The sequence below is a fragment of the Lygodium microphyllum genome, chromosome 25 (genome assembly GCF_053477565.2).
Source record: "Lygodium microphyllum isolate KBCC chromosome 25, Lygodium_microphyllum_v1.1.10, whole genome shotgun sequence".
Classification (NCBI taxonomy): Eukaryota; Viridiplantae; Streptophyta; class Polypodiopsida; order Schizaeales; family Lygodiaceae; genus Lygodium; species Lygodium microphyllum.
This window is the reverse complement of record NC_141159.1, coordinates 11,083,032-11,101,553: the sequence shown is the minus strand read 5'-3', so window position 1 is coordinate 11,101,553 and position 18,522 is coordinate 11,083,032. Positions and strand designations below refer to the sequence as shown.

Here is an 18,522-nt window from a genome sequence, read left to right as displayed (position 1 = left end):
GCATTCGTCATGCTAGAGCAAGAGAGCATGGTAAGACATGAGAGAGTATGAGAAAAGATGGAGGCTTCACCATCTTCCTCTTTCACTCTCGCTTTGATTCACTTGCTCTCAACTCACTTCTCTATTTCTCTCACAATTAAAAGAAAAAAAGCAAGAATCAAAAGTTGGCAAACGCAAGAATAGCCATTTCAATTATTTTTCAATATTTTTATATTAAAAATTTTACAATTAGGGTTTTTCCTATGCCCTTGGGCATCCTGTCCATCCTTTGGGCCAAAGACCAATTTTCTCTCCTTGTATGCACTTAAATCCAAATTTCTTAATGACCAATGCAATTATGCCAATATGCGTAATTTTATGAAATGTATCATCCCTAATGGCTACATACTCTTCAGTATGTATTTTTTGCTTCCTGTCAAACCATTCTTTATGATGTATCATGTGGTTTGTAGCTCTTGAATCCAAAAGCCAATCCTCATCTCACTAGGTGGATGAGTCATATTGCCAAGTACATACTCCATGGCAAACAAATATTCTCTAGCTGATCCACCTCTATTCTAGAGATGTAACATGTACCTCCATAACCACCTATATACTGGTCATATTGAATCCTTCCATGACCTCTAGACATAACATTCTACTTATTATAGCATTCCTTCTTATAGTGACCAAACTATCTACAATAATGACATGAATCATCTTTATCCATACTAGATCACCCTCTACCTCTAGAGAGAAGGCTATCTCCTGTCTCTAGGCATGAAATATTTGCATCCAAAAGAGCTACAACCATGAGCAAATGCATCTCCATGAACATAAAAAGATCATCTACCCTCAAAGGACTACCATATCCTCTCTAATGATAAAACACATTGTCACTGCTAGTGTTTTTGCCACCACTAGATGCACTAAGCCCAAGCTATATTTCCTCTATAGCAACAAAGCAATCAACTCCTCAAGTCAAGCATAGAATTACCTCTCACATATATAGAAGTGTCCAAGGACTTGTATGCAAGGCCAAGTCCATTTAGAGTGACTCTTAAACTAAGTCATTATCATCAACATGTGCATTAATTGAAGAAAGATCCTCTACAATCTAGCATCTCTACAACATAGTCACTAATGCTCTGATTTTCACACCATTCACCATGTAGCCTTTGCTTCTTCTTCTTTTTGCTTCTATATAAGTACTATACATCTTTGCAATTCTTCCATGCATCCTTAAATATACTTGCCTTTGTTATGTGTGAAAGTAAAGTCCTTGAAATACATATAGAGATCCAATATAGTACTTTCTTGTTTTTAAATGTCCAATCTTTGTAGGTCTTCTTCTCTTCCTCAATGGCTCCTCAAAAAGCTCAATATGTGCATCCTCACTTATAATGAGGTCCCAAAGACCTCTTCCCATAAGAAAATTCTCCATACAATAGGACCAAACACTATAGTTAACGTGGGTATTAATTAAGATGGGTGGCACTAAATCTTTGGATTAAGGCTAAGGACTTATTAATTATGATTGCCGCCAATATGATGTGTCAAGCCTTAAGGACGTTCTAAACTGCGCTGACTCCAGCAAGGTCATACTTGAGTCCTACTTGGTTGAGATTCATGAGCTCAAGGGTCTCCAACAAGCACATACAAAATTAATCTTCTTTCCTCTTCTCTGTTTACTAGTTAAACAAAGCCTCATGCTTTTTTAAACAAGTAGGCCATAAGCAAGCTACCCATGTGCATTTTGACTCAAGCAAGCTTAAGCAACCCCCTTGCTTTTCACATTCATACATGACCCGTTTCATATTAAAACAAACCAAAACCTTGTTGTCATGCATGATTTACAGCCTTCAATGGCTTCCAAAATGCATTCAAAGCTCGCAATAGAGTCCCAAATCTGAGCTACAATGGCTCTTCCAATTTGTACACCTATTTTGGTTTGATTAGATGAAGATGTGTACCTAATTTGGTTGCAAACAACAAGTTTGCATTCAATGTAGACCTTACTTGACATTCTCCTCAATCGATTCTTCACTTCTGCTTTGGTACTAATTGAAAAGAACTCAATGTAGGTGTGCAATGGAAGGGAAATAGGCACAAGATATGGAAACTTTCTTCTTCTTCTTCTTTCTTCTTCTTCTTCTTTCTTCTTCTTCTTCTTTCTTCATTCTCTTCTTCTTCCATTCTTCACACTATACAATGAGTATCTCAACTATTAGCTACTTGGAATAAATTAGCCACATCATCCTTGTTGAGTTTACCCATCAAGCAAGCAATAGTGCACCAAAACCACCTAGCCTTTTTTCTCCTAGCTATCATCTTGCCTATTTCCTTCAAAAACTAGATTAGTTCTAACCTCCCCTATTTCTTGGTGTCAAAATCCTAAGAGAATGCAAACCTAACTCTACTTCTTCTAAACTCATCCCCAAAGATAGAAGAATCCATACAACCAACCTCATGGCCAAAAAGTCTCAAGTGGGGGAAAACTCTTGACCAAATGTTCCTAGCAATACAACCATTCTAGAATAGATGAGTCATGGTCTTTTCTTCCCCCAATGTGAATTTGCCATTTATGAACCCCTCATCCATGCTTACTAATTATTGTGAGGGCTACACTAATGACCCTCCAAAAGAAAAGCCCATCCCTGAAAGGAAGCTTTGAACCCATACCTCCCTTGAAAATAGTGATTTCAAGCTCTAGTATACAAAATTGCAACCATTACTAAGTATTTTCTTAACTACAAGAGTATGCAACCTTGCAAGAATGTTTCTTCACTCCAATTTGAGGGGTGATGGCAACAATCCTAAGATCCCTTGGGTTAAACAAGCCATATTACTTTGAGAGCTCCATTAATATGGCCCCTTTACCCTAAGACTTTGAGAGCTCCATTATTATGGCCCCTTTACCCTAAGACTTTGAGAGCTCCATTATTATGGCCCCTTTACCCTAAGGGATCTTAGGATTGTTAGTATCATGTGAAAACACACACACAAACTTACATATATATATGCAAGGAACCCTAATGCGGCAAAGTTATATACACATATATATATATATATATATATATATATATATATATATATATATATATATGTATGTATGCAAGGAACCCTAATGCCGCATCTTTTGCACCCAGCTGACGTGAAGATTGATTTTTCATATTTTGCCACCATGGAGGCTGAAATCCTCATGATTTTGAAATATGGGTATTCGGATTGTTGTATACATCTTTGTTTGTCGTGCCACCGCCACACTCTACTTGCTAGACTGTTCCTACCACAACTAGAGAGAGAGAGAATGATATACTTTAAGAGACAAGTGTGCGGTGAACTACTTGATATGGGGACTGTATGAGGTATGGAACAGAACATCGCAAGAATTTTATGTAGGAAAAGGGGCTCTTCATCTTTACTCTTGTTTTTCCCTGTAGTGTTCGAGATCGTGATCTTCTCATCAAGAGGCAGTCCCTAGTAGGTGCAGTCGGCCAGCCCCCATGCTCGCAGTCCCCCTGCCCCAAACCGAACTTAACTAGTTATGTGATCCCTCCCTCGCAGCTCTGATGCTGTCGCAATTCACAAATGTGAGAATTATAGTGGGAGTTTGCCTAAAACTTCTTGTGCATATTGGGAACCTCAAGCTAGCTTGTTCAACCCAGGAATGCTCATAAAAGTGTATCGTGTGAGACTTCAGTAGATGAGAGAGAGAGAGAGGAGAAAAAGCGCGCGCGCGCGTGTGTGTGTGTGACATGTATTATATTCATGCAGCTCATCACTAATTTGTTTATAGACATAGAACCTCTTAAGATATTTTGGTCTCACATTTTTCCTTCAGGTGCCACGTAAATTCAGTTCATATTTGGTTCTCTGGTAAGAGGTTGGGTTCTTTCCTCCGTATATCTACATGGCATACACTTACAACCCTGCCACACACAGGCAACCTAGATGAGAGACAGTGACAACTTGCAGATTCAGGGACAAGCGCGAGTTCAAGCATCCCAATGAACATCCAATGAAATCTAATCAGAGGAGAAAGGAACAGCTTTGAAATCTAATCCCATTTTTGAAAGGCCACATTGATTTACTACTGGAGTTTACATTTCGTTAGGGTACTAGTAACTACATAAACTCTCCAAGTTTCCATTGAATGTGCCACCAAATTATCATTCTCTGAACCAATGCTCATCCACGTGCAGTAAAGTACACACACTGTCAGGCAAATCAATTAATTTGGGTGTCCTCCAGCCCTTATGTATGGAACCTTCACTTTGACATATACAACACATGTATATTAAATACACAGCCTTTGCTCTCTGTGATACTGAAACGTAAGCCATGACAGAGATGTGTGACTGACTTCCTCGGCACAACCAATACCAAATACAATTATATTATATGTTCATAATACATCAAGGTCACAGACCGGATGACTTGTTGCTGCAGTCAATTATTGGCACTCTATAATCTCTCCCTACACCACAAAACAAGCTTGTGGTCATTCATCACACACAAGGACTGACTTTTATTACCTGTAAATCTATAGCTGAAGCTCAATGAAATCTAATTTGCAGTGGGTTGTTACATTATTTAGACTACACTCTTAGATGAATAAGTATATCTAAGTATCATGGGTTGAAGACTTGCGTAGTTCTAAAATACATGAATATACTATACTCTCTCTATACAGGTTCTCTCATTCTTTCTCAACCCAATTGATAATTTTAAGGATGAGCAACTGGGCTTGGAAAATCTCAAAATGGTGTATATTGTGTCAGGTACAGTAGTAAAAGACTGGTTCTTAGGTTGCCCAAAAGGGAAACTCCAGTGCAGAATGTTGATCACTCAGATCAAAAGCACTAAGCAGGAACTGCTTCTCCTGTACAAACATAAGGTTTGCCATGCAAATTTGAGAAGGGAAAACAAAATTCAGCACTCCAACATTTAAAACCATTTAATGCTACAGAACATTTAACACCATCAAGGAAAAACAGAGTCCAGGAGAAGTAACTTACACTGTCTGAGAAGTGAGGGCTTGGCATACCATCAAGGAAAAACAGAGAATCAGGTGTTGAATGAAACGGTGATGAGACATCTGCAAACGAAGAGCTCACCACTGGAGATTCAAGCTCATCATTCATGTGATCCCTCCTCAGGCCTGGTAAAGTCAAGCATCATATCAGATAAAGAATGGCAATCCTATTTAGAAGCATAGCAAAATACCTGGTACATAAATCTCCAAATTAAAGTAGCAATTATTAGAAGGAGAACAAGGTCAACCTTTCACACCTTCTACTGAAATGAGCTCATTTTCCTCCACCATGGGTGCAGACCCGTCTACTTGAAGTGGCACAAATCCCTCATTGTGTTGGTCCACTCGGCCAGAGGACAAGCACTCATTCTGTGTGGGTGAAAAATCTCCGGCCTGCTGGTTGCTGACTGCATTGCTTGAAGAGCTGGAATCCAAGCTCTCGTATTCAGGCCGGACCTTCCATGATCTTTCATGCTGAACAGTGGGTGTCAAGGCACCAAGATCGTGCTGTTTGGCTTGACTTGATTCTTGTCCCATCAATATTGTAGGTGTGAATGGACTGCACTACAAAAGAGTTGTTCATGTGAAAGTAGTTCCAAGCATGATATCAGTGAATGGGGCTCACTAATCCACAAATCTCACCTTTGAAAAGAGACCTGACTAAAGTCCAAGTTGTTTTCCTTATTTTCACAGAATGATTCTTTCAATTCATCAAAAAGTGAGACAGTCTGAGGAAGATAGCTTCCCATTTGAGAAGTGTTCCTAATCTCCATAGGTAACCAGCTGAATGACTGTCAAATGCAACCAAAAGGACACTTTTTTACAGTTCACATTTGGAGAAACAGCACTGTAGAGCTCAACAGTCGCAAGCATTTCAAGCCCAAAGTCAGATTCCATGTATCATCTCTATATTTTCTCATAAACTAATTGCCAAATTAGATCATGAAAATAGGAGAGCAGGTACCTTCCAAGGGCCTTCACTGCTATCCCACTGCTTCATTATTGCATCACGCCTTTCAACAAGTGAATCTAGTAATGCTGCATTTTGATTGAGGGCTGCGAGCCTTGGTGGTGAAATATTTTCAGAAAATGAGCCCCTTGAGATTTGGAATGTGCCTGCGCCAGAACCTGGCACCATAGCAAGTCATTAAACAAGCATATAACACAAACCAAAGCTTTCCTACAGCCCTGGAGGCTAGAACAGATAGCAAACTTTACAATACCTGATGTAATTGTAGAGCTTCCAATGGGTGGTCTATGAGCAATGTTTGTGGTCTTCTGACCATTCAGCCCCTTCAATTCTTGTAGAGGCTTGTCAAGTTGTTGACAAGCTGCTAGGTATAATGGTTTGTCATTATGAACAGGATGTGCCCTGTGTGCTAAACGCTGATCCATTACCCAATTTTGTGGCAATTTCTTTATTTGCAGTGAGTTAGTTTGAGATTGAGTACTTGCCCCCCTGCCAGCACGATAGCAATCAAAGGTTTTAATTAAAAGCCCTGAGTTCACGAATGAACTGGGTACTGTCAAACATTCAGCCACTTATTTGAAATGCAATGCTGCCTAAGAAGCATTTTGATTGCATTCCCTTACTTCGATCTCTTGTTGATAATGTTACTGTTTTGCTCCAAAATTTTCCGTTTCTGCAATGTTTTCCCCCCTAAATCCCTGCAACTTTGACTGGTCATGGCATCCATCTTCTTTGCTTCCTTTTTGCCAAGCGCAGAGAAGCGATTTTTAACAGCATTGTCAGTCCTGGTTTCCAGACAGCCAAAGAATCATCATAATAACCATGGCAGAAGCTTCCAACTATTCACTTGTCTGTGTTACTTTGTGATTGTACCTGCCTGGTACCACCTTGGCTATCTCAGTCCATCGATTTCCGTATTTGCGATGTGCCTTGGTAGTATAACCACAAGAAAGAGAGAATTAACAAAAATTCTGAACAGAAAATAGGCTAAAGAATTGCTTCCTAGGATACATGATAGACCCAACCTCAAGCAAAAGCTGATCTTCCTCTGGAGACCAACCACCCTTTTTGCAATCTGTGCTCAAGTAGGTATGCCATCTAGAAAACAGAACAAGCAAAACTTCAAGAGTGCATCATCGGAATTCACATTATTGCTCAGAAGTGGCAGAAGAGTAGTCAATACCTGCGCCTACACTGACGACCAGTTTTGTTATGAAATTGAGCAGCAATGACTGACCATCTGGAGGCAATTACACGATCATAATTGTCAATGTGAAGTGCCATGCCGCTTACCCAAACCACCACGGTATTACAATAAAGAATGAACAATGCAGAAGCATATATGAGCTCACTTGTCAGTTCCATATTTGCTGACTGCTTGCCTCAAAATCTCATCATCCTGTATAGCAGAAAGCCTATTAGTTACAAGCCCCTTTTCCAAGTTGGATACTAAGCACATCATTTAACTCAAAGAGAATAACTGCCTTCAAAAAGACATATACAGAAGCATTCATGTACATAGCCAGCTTATCCTATGTTAAGACTTGATGATTTAGCGGTAACCACAAGTTGAGGTTGTTGTATCCTGAGGAAACCACTCGTATAGCCCATGATTAATTCCCATCCATCAGTATAACCATGTAAAGGTAAGGCCTTTTCTATCTCTTAATACAGTCTATATCCATCATTCTGACGAGATCAGTTATCACTAGACATGCCGCATCAAACTTCAGCCAGGCAAGAAAATGTCATGATTGGTTGGCATCAGCCGGAGCCAAAATGAAGAATGGTCTAAATGCACAATGCACTGTTAACAGCAATAAGCTGACGAGAAACAGGGGATGCATTTGGAGATACCTGATCTGTCCAAGTCACAAAATGGCGATCGCTAGTGGACTTGTCGCAGCATTCCGGCGATGCGGGGCGGAGCATTTGCAGCAAAGAAGATGGCAAATTGGGGCTCATCTCTTCTCATTTATGAGCTCTGCCTTCACCTGCCCTACCTTCTTCGCCTCGAATCCAATCAGATTGGAGCTTGTTCTCGCAGCTGCACGAATTCGACACAGCCACATGGGAATTAGGGTTTGGGCCAATGGCGCGGCGAGGCAGTGTCCCCGATCATGCATCAGCTCCTGTGAGGAGGTCTGTGGGGTGGGGAAAAATGGATGAACGATGGGGAAATGGGGGGAGATCATGAATTGAGCGGTGGATGAATTGAATCTGTGAAGGAATTGATCAAGTGGGCTACAGGGGAGATGGCAGCGGGGGGCAAGCAGAGGGAAGAAAAGGAAGGAGGAAGAAGAAGAAGAAGAAGGGGAGAAGAGAGAAAAGAGAGGAAGAGAGGGAAAAAAAAGTTTGAATGCTTATTTATTTCGTGTGGACGCTTTTGTCTCTCCCCTCCCAACCTAAACAAATCTCATTCAATATATGTCCCTCCAGCCCCTCCTTTAATATTTTTCCCTAAAGGGAGTAACTCTCTGTCTACTTTGTTAGTACCTGTTTATGCTGGCATTAGAATTTAGTTCCACTTTCATGTGACCATATCATTTTTCCAGCACACCTTGACAGTCGGTGCTCCTACATTTTGAACGATCTATCATCCAATGTCCTAGGTCTCCCTTTAAGCATACTCGATCAAAAAAACATATTGATCTTATGGTTAGCTCTATAGTCGTGCGGTTGCAAGTGTTGCACCATCCTTCAAAGGGGATTTTAACAAGATATTACTCTTCAAATGAAGGGTACAAATTTTAGAAAAACGGTCATGTGCCCTCAAGATGAAAAGGGGAGTGCTACTTATAAGGCCTTCCAATTGAGAAGTTAGGGAACTCTTCAAATGAAAAGAAGAGCTATTGTAAGGCCTTCCAAATCAGAAGTTGGGAAACTCTTCAAATTTGAGGCACCTTAGGTTCCATTCTTAGGGGCAAAGTGAGGCAAGTACCCAAAATATCCCACACAATCTCATTTTGTGCCAAGAGTGATGCAACTACAAATCATTGTGTTTGCTTTGTGAGCGATTGTACCTAAGCTAATAAAGCTTTAGATTTTTTAGTATTAGACTATGGATGGGTTGTGATTTACTCAACAATCTCACACTATGTAATTTTTTGCAATGTAAAAAGCCAACATACAATCCCTTAAAACTTCAACTTTTTAAGAGGCAACAATATTCTTTTTGTGCAATTATTTGGTAATATCCAAGAGGTTGACCTAGAGCTCAGAAGCCTAAGAATTTGCCAATGTTAACCAAGCAAATAAGCACCAAAAGAGCACCTTGAATCTTAATCAACCAACTCTCACCCCTTGATATGCCTATCAAGGACATTTTAATGCTAATTTGAGGTTATCGTGAGTGTGGTTGGAGACAATAGTTTAACAAAGCCTATCATGATACATCTCTCCCTTGTTATCGACTTTAATAAATAGCTAGATGCCATTTTGATGTCAAGCAACTAGCCTTTTGGGTTTGGTAAGATAACATGAATGTTTTGTTTTAAACTTCATGAACTTTTTGACTCTCTACCATAATTATTTGGGCCATTGAATTAACTAATGCTCTAAAAGCCTTGTTCTACATTACTAAGATGTAGCTATTGATATGGCAACATACATGGTAAGTAAAAAGACATCATCAATGTTTGCTATTTAGAATGTCACATGGTAAATATCAAATCCAACGTAACCCTTTCTTTGCCTCAAATGTGACTACTTTTACTCAAATATTTTCAAATGGCATTTTTCTCACAAGTTTCATATCACTCCAATAGATGAAAAGCACTTTGAAGTTCTTTCTTTTCTAACGGATTTGTATATGCTGAAATCCATGTGCAAACATTTACTTCCTTGTGGACTTATAATTATTGCATGCATATGCTTATGGGTATAAGCAAATATATACATTGATTGTACCCAAGCATATGCAACCTACTAATACTTTATGGGACAAATATGTGTTTAAACATTTATTTCATTGTGTACTTATAAATTATTGCATGCATATGCTTATGGGTATAAGCAAATAGTTGTATTCATAGTACCCAAGCATACTTAACCTACTAATTCTTTATCAAACAAATATGTGTGTATACCTATAAATTATAGATTTACCAGCATACCTATGCATATCGTCATCCACATACATACATATGTATGTACATGCATGCACGCTCGCTCACACACAACATGCATAGACATGTACCTATCTACAAATAGACATGTATTGATATGCATACTAAATATATGTGTAAGTGTTTGTTTGTTTGTGTACCTAAACATGCTTTTAGATAAAAATTATGAATTAAAATACATGTCCATGCATGTTAATGTGTTTGTGTGCAAGCATATTTGCGATCGGATAGACCATATTACACATGCTATGCATATTGTGTATTTACAAACACAAAGCTTCTTTTGATATGCAAGTGTATGAATTGTGTTGTTTTTACATACATACATCTACACAAGAAATTGTTGTATGAATAATACATAAACCTATGGTGTGTAATATAGATCCATTACAATGCATGTTATACATGGAGTCTCCAATCAAACATTTAAGAAGTGAGTATATCATATAAACTTTTCAAGAAAGTAGACTTAATATTTTCAGCAATTGAAAGTGTGTGTAGGTTTGGAAGTCTAGAGACCCCTTATGCTTAAAAGGAACATTGCTATCAGACCATGCATTAGAGAATGCATGTGCTATCAACAAGTGAAGATTTCGAGGGATCCTAGTCCTTGTACGTAGTCTTAAATCTCAACTTGGACCAATTGAATTTGTTCTCTAATGGACAAGTAGTAGCAATCTAGGTCCATTAACTCGTTCTCTACATTGTGCCTTTTGAAAATAGTTTTATAAGGATTTCAATTCCTCCCCATTTAAAGCGTAGGTCACAAATTGGGCCCCAATTACTCATTTTTTGAAAATGTTATAAGGATTTCAAATCCTCACCATTTAACGTGTAGGCAGGAAAAATAACATGCAAATAAATCAACTTACAACAACAATTTCCAATCATTAAGCAAAATTGTTGCTTTCAAATATTAGAGCCAAAGTAAGTGTGTAGAGAGCTATGTGATATGTCAAAAATATATTCAAGAGAACTCAGGAACTAGAAATACTTCTCTTACTTCACCTTATCATTACTATCAGATTGTTTAAATCAAGCCGAAATGTATAGTAGTCCATTGGTTAGAAAACTCCAAGTGAGGGGTGGACTCATTATTGTATCCTAGTTTCTTTCTCTATATAAATGTTACTCTTACAAAATTCTATTCTCTCTCTAGGAGGTTTTAACATGTTGATCAAACCTTGTGAAATCCAAATGGTTGTTCGCCATTGTCAATGTACTTCATGAGAAAAAGATTATAGAGTTTGTGTTGCAACCATCTATATTTTCAATGTCAACAGATTTGTTACTATTCATGGAAAAGCTCATTATTGCATGATTTGAGAGAATGGATAAATCATATGTAGTGGATCTCAACCTTGAATTTATGTGAAATCTTTTTGAATCTAGAACTTTGAATTGATGCAAACTTTTTTTGGATGTGGTAAAATGTTTTATGCTTTAGATTAGATTAGTTTCAAAGTGTATATATAGTATACATTACTCCTATAAACAAGATGCATGCTATGCTTAATATTCTGACTCTCATGGCAATTTGACTGGAATTTTTGAATTGCTCCTAGATAACTTAGCTTTCTTTGAAGTGGTTTACATCAACAATAATTGCAATATCAAGCTAGCAATATTAGTCTAGAATTGTAGGTTTACATGCAATTCTGTAGTAACTCACACTACTAAAAGTCAAATTACAGAAGTTGAAAGAATGAAAACAACAACCAATTATAGGGCACAATAAAATATTGTTTCATTTTAGTAGTAGATATGTGATCATTGAAGGCAAGGATACAATGACTTGCAAAAAGACTTTCTAATTTGTTGTGGCTATACTTATCATAATTACTTTTGCTTCTTAAAGTAGAATGTTGCAAACATTATGCTCTAAGATCCTTTCGAGGATTTTACTTAATTCTGGACCTCATTCTTTAGTAACCAATAGGCTTAACTTTGTTGAATCAAATGTTACAAAAGGCATATTAATTGGATGCTCCTTGTGTGGCATTTTTATAGATTGACATATGGTATAACTTGCAATATCAATTGTGATGGCCACATCATCTCGTGTGGAGGAGGCTTGATTCTTTTTTTTTTGGATGCGTAACATCATTGAATTAATGTGACACGTGTTCATTTTTCATAAATATAATTTTAAGATTATTTATATAATATGAATCTAATTCTTGTGTTAACTCTATTTGTGTATTTGTAAAATGAAATACAGAGTTTGAGATATAATGGTAAAGAAGTTTGTCCTTTCGTGGTTGGAGCAAGAGTTCAAAACTGGTTAGAGCCATAAGTGAGCCTTGCATGACATGAGTCTCCTTCTACATCACAGATAGGGTAATGCACAATATGTTTACATTCATTAAAGTTGGGATTCTTGGGTTGAATCAATGTGAAGGGATAGGGAGATAGAGAGAGAGAGAGAGAGAGAGAGAGAGAGAGAGAGAGAGAGAGAGAGAGAGAGAGAGAGAGAGAGAGAGAGAGAGAGAGAGAGAGAGAGAGAGAGAGAGAGCTTGAAAGTTGAGGGAGAGGTGTGAAGTGTCACAAGGTTTTTGTAAAGAAATACTCAAACATAGAATAAAACACAAGTGTACATGAAATATAAACTAATAAAGGAACTCAATAGGGTTAGCTTAATTCAAAGATAATGAGGAGAAAATATGAATGAAGAATAAATAGATACAATGCTCAATGCAAATAAACACATTATGTAGGGTGAATACAAATTTTTGAACTCTTGTGTCTTTGAAGATTAAGATAGAAAGTATGAGTTGGAGAGGGTGTCATAAATTAGGCAAAAAACAACTAGAGAAACTAAGAGTAGTGGATAGTAAGCTTAAGAAGTCCAAGAGGATGAAGGTGACAACAATTGGCTACAAAACACAACTATCAATTATCCCTAGAAAAATAGGTGATTGTTGCAAACAATCAAATATAGGCTGAAAGTGTTTGGTAGCAGAAATACAACTACTAGGTGAGGACTATTTGCGATGGTTGTTTGGTGATGGAAACAAGCTAGAAAGATGTTGTGATGGAAACAAGCTAGAAGGATGTTATCTATAACAAGTGCAATATTTGATGGTTGAAGATTGGTCACCAAGAGAGAGCTGGACACTACAAATTGGTGTATTTGCTAAGGAGGGGTGTATATAGTAGCAAATAAGTGGGCATCAGAAGAAAGACCTAAAAAATGAGATAGGGTTGAGTGGTAGGGCTATCTACTATTTCTGAACAAGTGGATCCTCCCAAATTAGTGTTTGGCTTATGGGGTATAGACAATCTCTAGGAAAGTTTCGTAATGCATGTTTGGGGACTATTTTAAAGAGCTAATCAATCTATAATGCATCTTGTAGGTCAAAATTATGCTAAGAAAACCTAGTATCTATGAACATGACTAAAATACAAAAACTTTGACAATAATACAATAAATACAAAAGCACAAGAAGAAGAAGAAGAAAGAGAACTACAAAATAAATGCATATTGTAAATGAATGAAAGAGAGTCTAATATGCTCAAAGGGAGAGCAATGGAAGTAGTGTGAAGTCTATTAGAGATAGATCCTGAGGGCTATAACCACTAGTTGGAGCTGAGATGAAGCTAAAAATGGAAGGATAATAGCCTAGAAACCAAAATGTAGTAGTCTCTAGGGCTAGAGCTAGTAAACTCAATAGTGTACCCACCCACCGATAAAGATGACAATTGATCACCATGCTTCTAGGTTGGGATGGTGATAGCAGAAGGAGGTGCAAACGATGCAAATTGGGCTTGCATTATAGAAAATGCCATCTGAGAGAGATGCTCTAGAGGAGGTTAAGTAGTAGGGAAGCCCAGTCATACTAGGCTTCCCTACTAGCCTAGTTATACTAGGGTTCCCTAGGCAAATGGTAGGAGGCTCTTGAAGTGGTCACTAGGAGCTAGAGGTAGTAGGCAATAGCAATGGACAGAGCACTAGGGATTGTAGATGATGTGGCTACAATTTGAACATCTGTAAAAGAAACATTGAGCGCCATGGGAATTGAATCCCTAATGACCTTTAAAGGTCATCACTATGGGGCTCCCCATCACCCCCATTCATTAGCAAGTATACAGAAAGAGAGCACATGAAAATTGATTAATGCAAGTTCCTTACCTTTTTGAAGCCATAAAACCTATGTACATCTCTTAATGTACACTATGAACGAAATGAACATTGACCAATTCATTGTTAGCAATTTCCCTAATGGCTTCTTTGAGCTTATGGACTAAAATCTCATCATTTGCTTCCTTTGGCATTTCTTTGTTATGTTCCAATTGTGTCTTCTTAAGTTTCCTCTATATCACTCTCCTTTTCATTTATTAATGAGCTCATGCTATGGTTCGAATGTTCCTCTTTCTTTGAGTATTTTTCATATTCTCTCTCCAAAAAATAAGTGTTATTTTCCACTTCGTTACAATCCATTCCCATCTAAGAATTTTTTCCCTAATAAACAAGAAAAGAGCTTATTACAAATGATTTCACAATAAGGATGGTAGAGTACTACTTTGTTACAATGATTGCAAGAATAGGGAAAATCCAAAGAGATCTTCATAAAACTAATTGGATTCAAAGTAAAGAACCAAGTAACCAAGTAGACCACATGTACTTCCCTCGTAGGCCATAAATTGAAATCGTGGTCACAATGAATTCATGAAAATCTTTCTATAAATAGTGAACGGCACGCAACAGTCATTGCTATAGTAAAATTGAGATAACTCTTGATAGGCTAGTCCAAATCAAGCGTGTTGCATATCAAAAGAAAGCTCATGATGTGTACTTCCAGTGATGTAAGTGGTACATCTTTGAAAATTGATCAAGATAAAAATTGTTCCAAAACACTGAACTTCCTGAGGACTATCTGTAGTCAAATAGGGGCTCAATTCCCCATAAATGCCCTACTTTGATGGTAAATCTTTCCATTTGATTAGATATTCCAACATGGATCTAGTATGAAGCTTCTTTTCCCACTAACCAATAAGCTCCTCAAGGGTATACTAGATAATTCCCTCTTCATCCATTGGTGGCAAGTCTTCAAGATAAATGGGAATTTTGAACCTCATATATTCTCATATTGCATTAAACTTTATAGCTAACTTTGTTGGATGCTTCATTCCCTTGTATTTCTTCTTGTTGTTGTATACATATTGGTGTTTAATTATTGTACTTGTAGAAATTAGGAGAGGGATACATTCTCTATTTGTTGTTTGATTATGGGACCTTTAGTCCTTACTACTAATTGCCAACCCTTAGAAGGACATTTGTCTCTTAGTGCAATGATGAGTAGATTAGGGTAAAGTTTATTGCTAGCTCAACCAACACTCCCATATTTTTACTTTCTTTCATGAATACCACAACCAAGTGTAAACTTTCATTAGGCAAGCCTTAAAATGAAATTATGAAATTGGAGGAGTTCAATGAGAGATGAATGGGGAAATACATAAACATAAAAACATCAATGAATTTTTAGGATAGATCCCACATTTCATGTACTTGAAAATATAATAAGATTTTTGAATAAATACTATACTATCAACCACAATCAAAGATGTAGTCCAAGGCATCGTCAAAAGCCTAGAATGTAGCTTATTTCCCACCTATACATGTAGACTAACTCTTGTGGTTTGTTATTAGAATCTAGAAAGCATTGATTTAGACAAAAATGCATCAAGAAAGCATGTATATATACAACCATGTGTTGGCTGAATTGATCTAAAAAGCGAGTCTTAAAAATGAACATGAAGATTATAGTTCTTCAATCTAGAAAAGAATGCCTCAAAACAATAAGCACACAAAGCACAATTTTTTGATGCCTCAAGTTGGCAATATATCTTCAAATTTCCAATTGATATTTTGCTCTATTTTTGGTTTCCTTTTGACGCACCTTTTTTATACGACAAGGGTGCATAAGAGTGCAACAATAATTTTAGGTCATAAGTTACTATAATCTTCTACCTTTTTAGCCACATGAAATAATCAATGTGCATTTACATAACATAATCCATGTGAATCCTAGGAAACATCCATAAACTAGCATGTTGTACTTTGTTATATACATGTGAATCCTAGGAAATATCAATAAACTAGTTTGTCATACTTCATTTAGAAACATTCTACTTTAACTTTCCAAAAACCAAGATCATTAGCTCATAAAGAGATTCATTTAATGCTACACGAGTGAAGGGAATTGTGGCAAAATTACTAAATTGGTCTTAGGCTTAGAGCGAGCTACCCTTGTCGACATGTCCACCACCACATAGATATTGTTTCACCTCTTCTTGGCTGTAGGCAAGCTAGTGATGAAGCCCATAGTGATGTGCTTCCATTTACCCTTTGGAATAGTCAATGCTTGTAGTAGACATCCTCACTTATGCATGCTACCTTTGTTTTGTTGACATGGAATGCATCTTGACACAAAGTCTTTCGCATCCCTCCATAAGCCTTCCCAATGAAAGCCTTTAGAAATCTTATCATAGGTTTTAAAGACCCCTAAGTGACTATTTATCAAAGAATGTGTTTTCTCCATTATCTTCTGCTTGAATGAGGAAGTGTAAGGAATAGCAATCTTACTATGAAACTATATGAGACCATGCTTAAGTTGAAAATAGGAAATTTCCTCCATTAAAGCTTGTTGTTATTTCTAAAATAGATGGCCTCATTCTTTCTCCAAGAGATAAGCCTCCTGTAACTCTTCAACCCAATCATGATGAGTTCAATCATCATGGAAGACACTTTAAATCCCATATTCTTGAATTAGCCACAATGTTGTCTTCGCCTCTAGTGTGGGTAATATCAAGATCATATCTCTAAAGAGTAGCCACCCATCTTCCTTATTTTTGAAGTAAGATTAGACTACATAAGGAAGTACTTGAGTTCTCTATCGTTACTCTTTACTTTGAACTAGCTACCATCATAAAGATAATGGTGCCATTTCTTAATTGCATGTAAGATAGCCAACATCTCATGGTCATATACATTCATTTTCATCTTTTTGTCACTCAACTTGAGACTTTTAAAAGCTATGATCCCATGCCCTTGAAGTAGGACAACATTGATACCTTGTCCACTAGCATCACACTGAATGGTAATTTCATTTAAAAAATCAAGATAGGCTAGAATAGGGATTGAAGTGAGAAACTTCTTCAACTGATTGAAGCTTGGCAATGATATCCCAAAAGAATACTTATTGTTTCAACCTATCTATTAGCGGTGCTACAATAGTCACATAGTGCTTGATAAATCACACATTGTACTTTCTTTGGATTAGCCTTAAATCCTTCTTTACTTGCAATATGTCCCAAGCACACTTTAGTTTGAATAGTTAAGTCTCCTTAGCAAAGATTCTATGATGTCTCAACACATCAAACACCTTTCTCATGTGGGATAAATGTGTCTCCAATGATTTATTGAAGGTGAGAATATCATCAAAGAAAGCTAACGCAAATTTGAAAAGAAATGGGCTTTTTTGAAAACCTTTGAGTTGGGATCTAGATTAATAGGATGATCAACTGCTCTTTTTTAGAAAGAGTTGTGAGCATCTAAAACAAACCCTTGAATTCCTCCACTAGATCTTTTAGGGCTACATCTCTTTGCTGAATTGTTAGGTTGATTTATGGTTTCCTTATTGAGATGCAGTACAAATATTTGAGATTGCTTCTTGAACTTTTTCTTGAGTTGCTTAATAATGATAAGTTGAAATTTTAACTTATGTTGAACTCTTTCTAAGTGTACTAGTTATTGTCCATCACTCACAAATTCCATATACAGCTAAGAGAAGTCCAATGTGATATTGCCTAATTATTTTAGTCAATGACATCCTAAAACAACATCAATAAGGATCGTTTCTAGTAATATCAAGTTCATTGACACTTCAAATCTTCAATAAGGTATAGGTGAACCTATGAGCAATTTGGGTGTTGATTTCTTCATCTCCATTGGCTACTTGAACCTCTATTAGATGCTGTAAATTTGTGGGTAAACACTTTGATTGATCCATGGCTAATTTGTTAATGAAATAGTGAGTACTACCATTGTCCACTAGAATGAAGACATTCTTCCCATGGATGCTTCCTTGTATTCGAAGTGTACTTGGACTCCTAGAACCAGTCCCATCTAGTGAGTTGGAGTAGGATGATGTGGAAATATTAAAAAAATCATTCACACCCGGATCAAATGACATGTGCCCACTTGGGTTAAAGGGAAAGCCATAAAATGGATTATAAAACTATTCTCGACCTCTCTTCTTTTCATAATCTTCAATTTCATCATGGCTCATGATTTGTGGATCCTAATCTTCATCTTCAAAATCCTCAATGACAAAAATATTATTGACTTTGGCCTTCTTATATGCACACATTTAGAGGTGTGGTGGTCTATCATATACTTCTCTCCA

At 37.2% G+C, this 18,522-nt stretch overlaps 1 protein-coding gene across 2 annotated transcripts; it reads right to left on the bottom strand.

The window, feature by feature from the left end:
- Positions 1–4,344: 4,344 nt before the first annotated feature.
- LOC148013912 (transcription factor MYB124-like) lies at positions 4,345–8,318 on the bottom strand. 2 transcript variants are annotated; one of them, XM_087667279.1, is made up of 12 exons: positions 7,845–8,318; positions 7,340–7,386; positions 7,171–7,227; positions 7,013–7,085; positions 6,861–6,916; positions 6,611–6,772; positions 6,241–6,476; positions 5,982–6,145; positions 5,660–5,808; positions 5,266–5,576; positions 5,001–5,143; positions 4,345–4,864 (listed from the first exon to the last, which is right to left on the bottom strand). In XM_087667279.1, the coding sequence occupies exons 1-12, from the start codon at positions 7,950–7,952 to the stop codon at positions 4,787–4,789; spliced, it is 1,584 nt and encodes a 527-aa protein (XP_087523405.1). In that variant the 5' UTR covers positions 7,953–8,318; the 3' UTR covers positions 4,345–4,786. The 2 variants fall into 2 exon arrangements, with proteins under 2 accessions (XP_087523405.1, XP_087523406.1); XM_087667280.1 differs by having other exon boundaries at positions 4,346–4,864; positions 5,275–5,576; positions 7,845–8,317.
- Between the last annotated feature and the right edge of the window lie 10,204 nt (positions 8,319–18,522).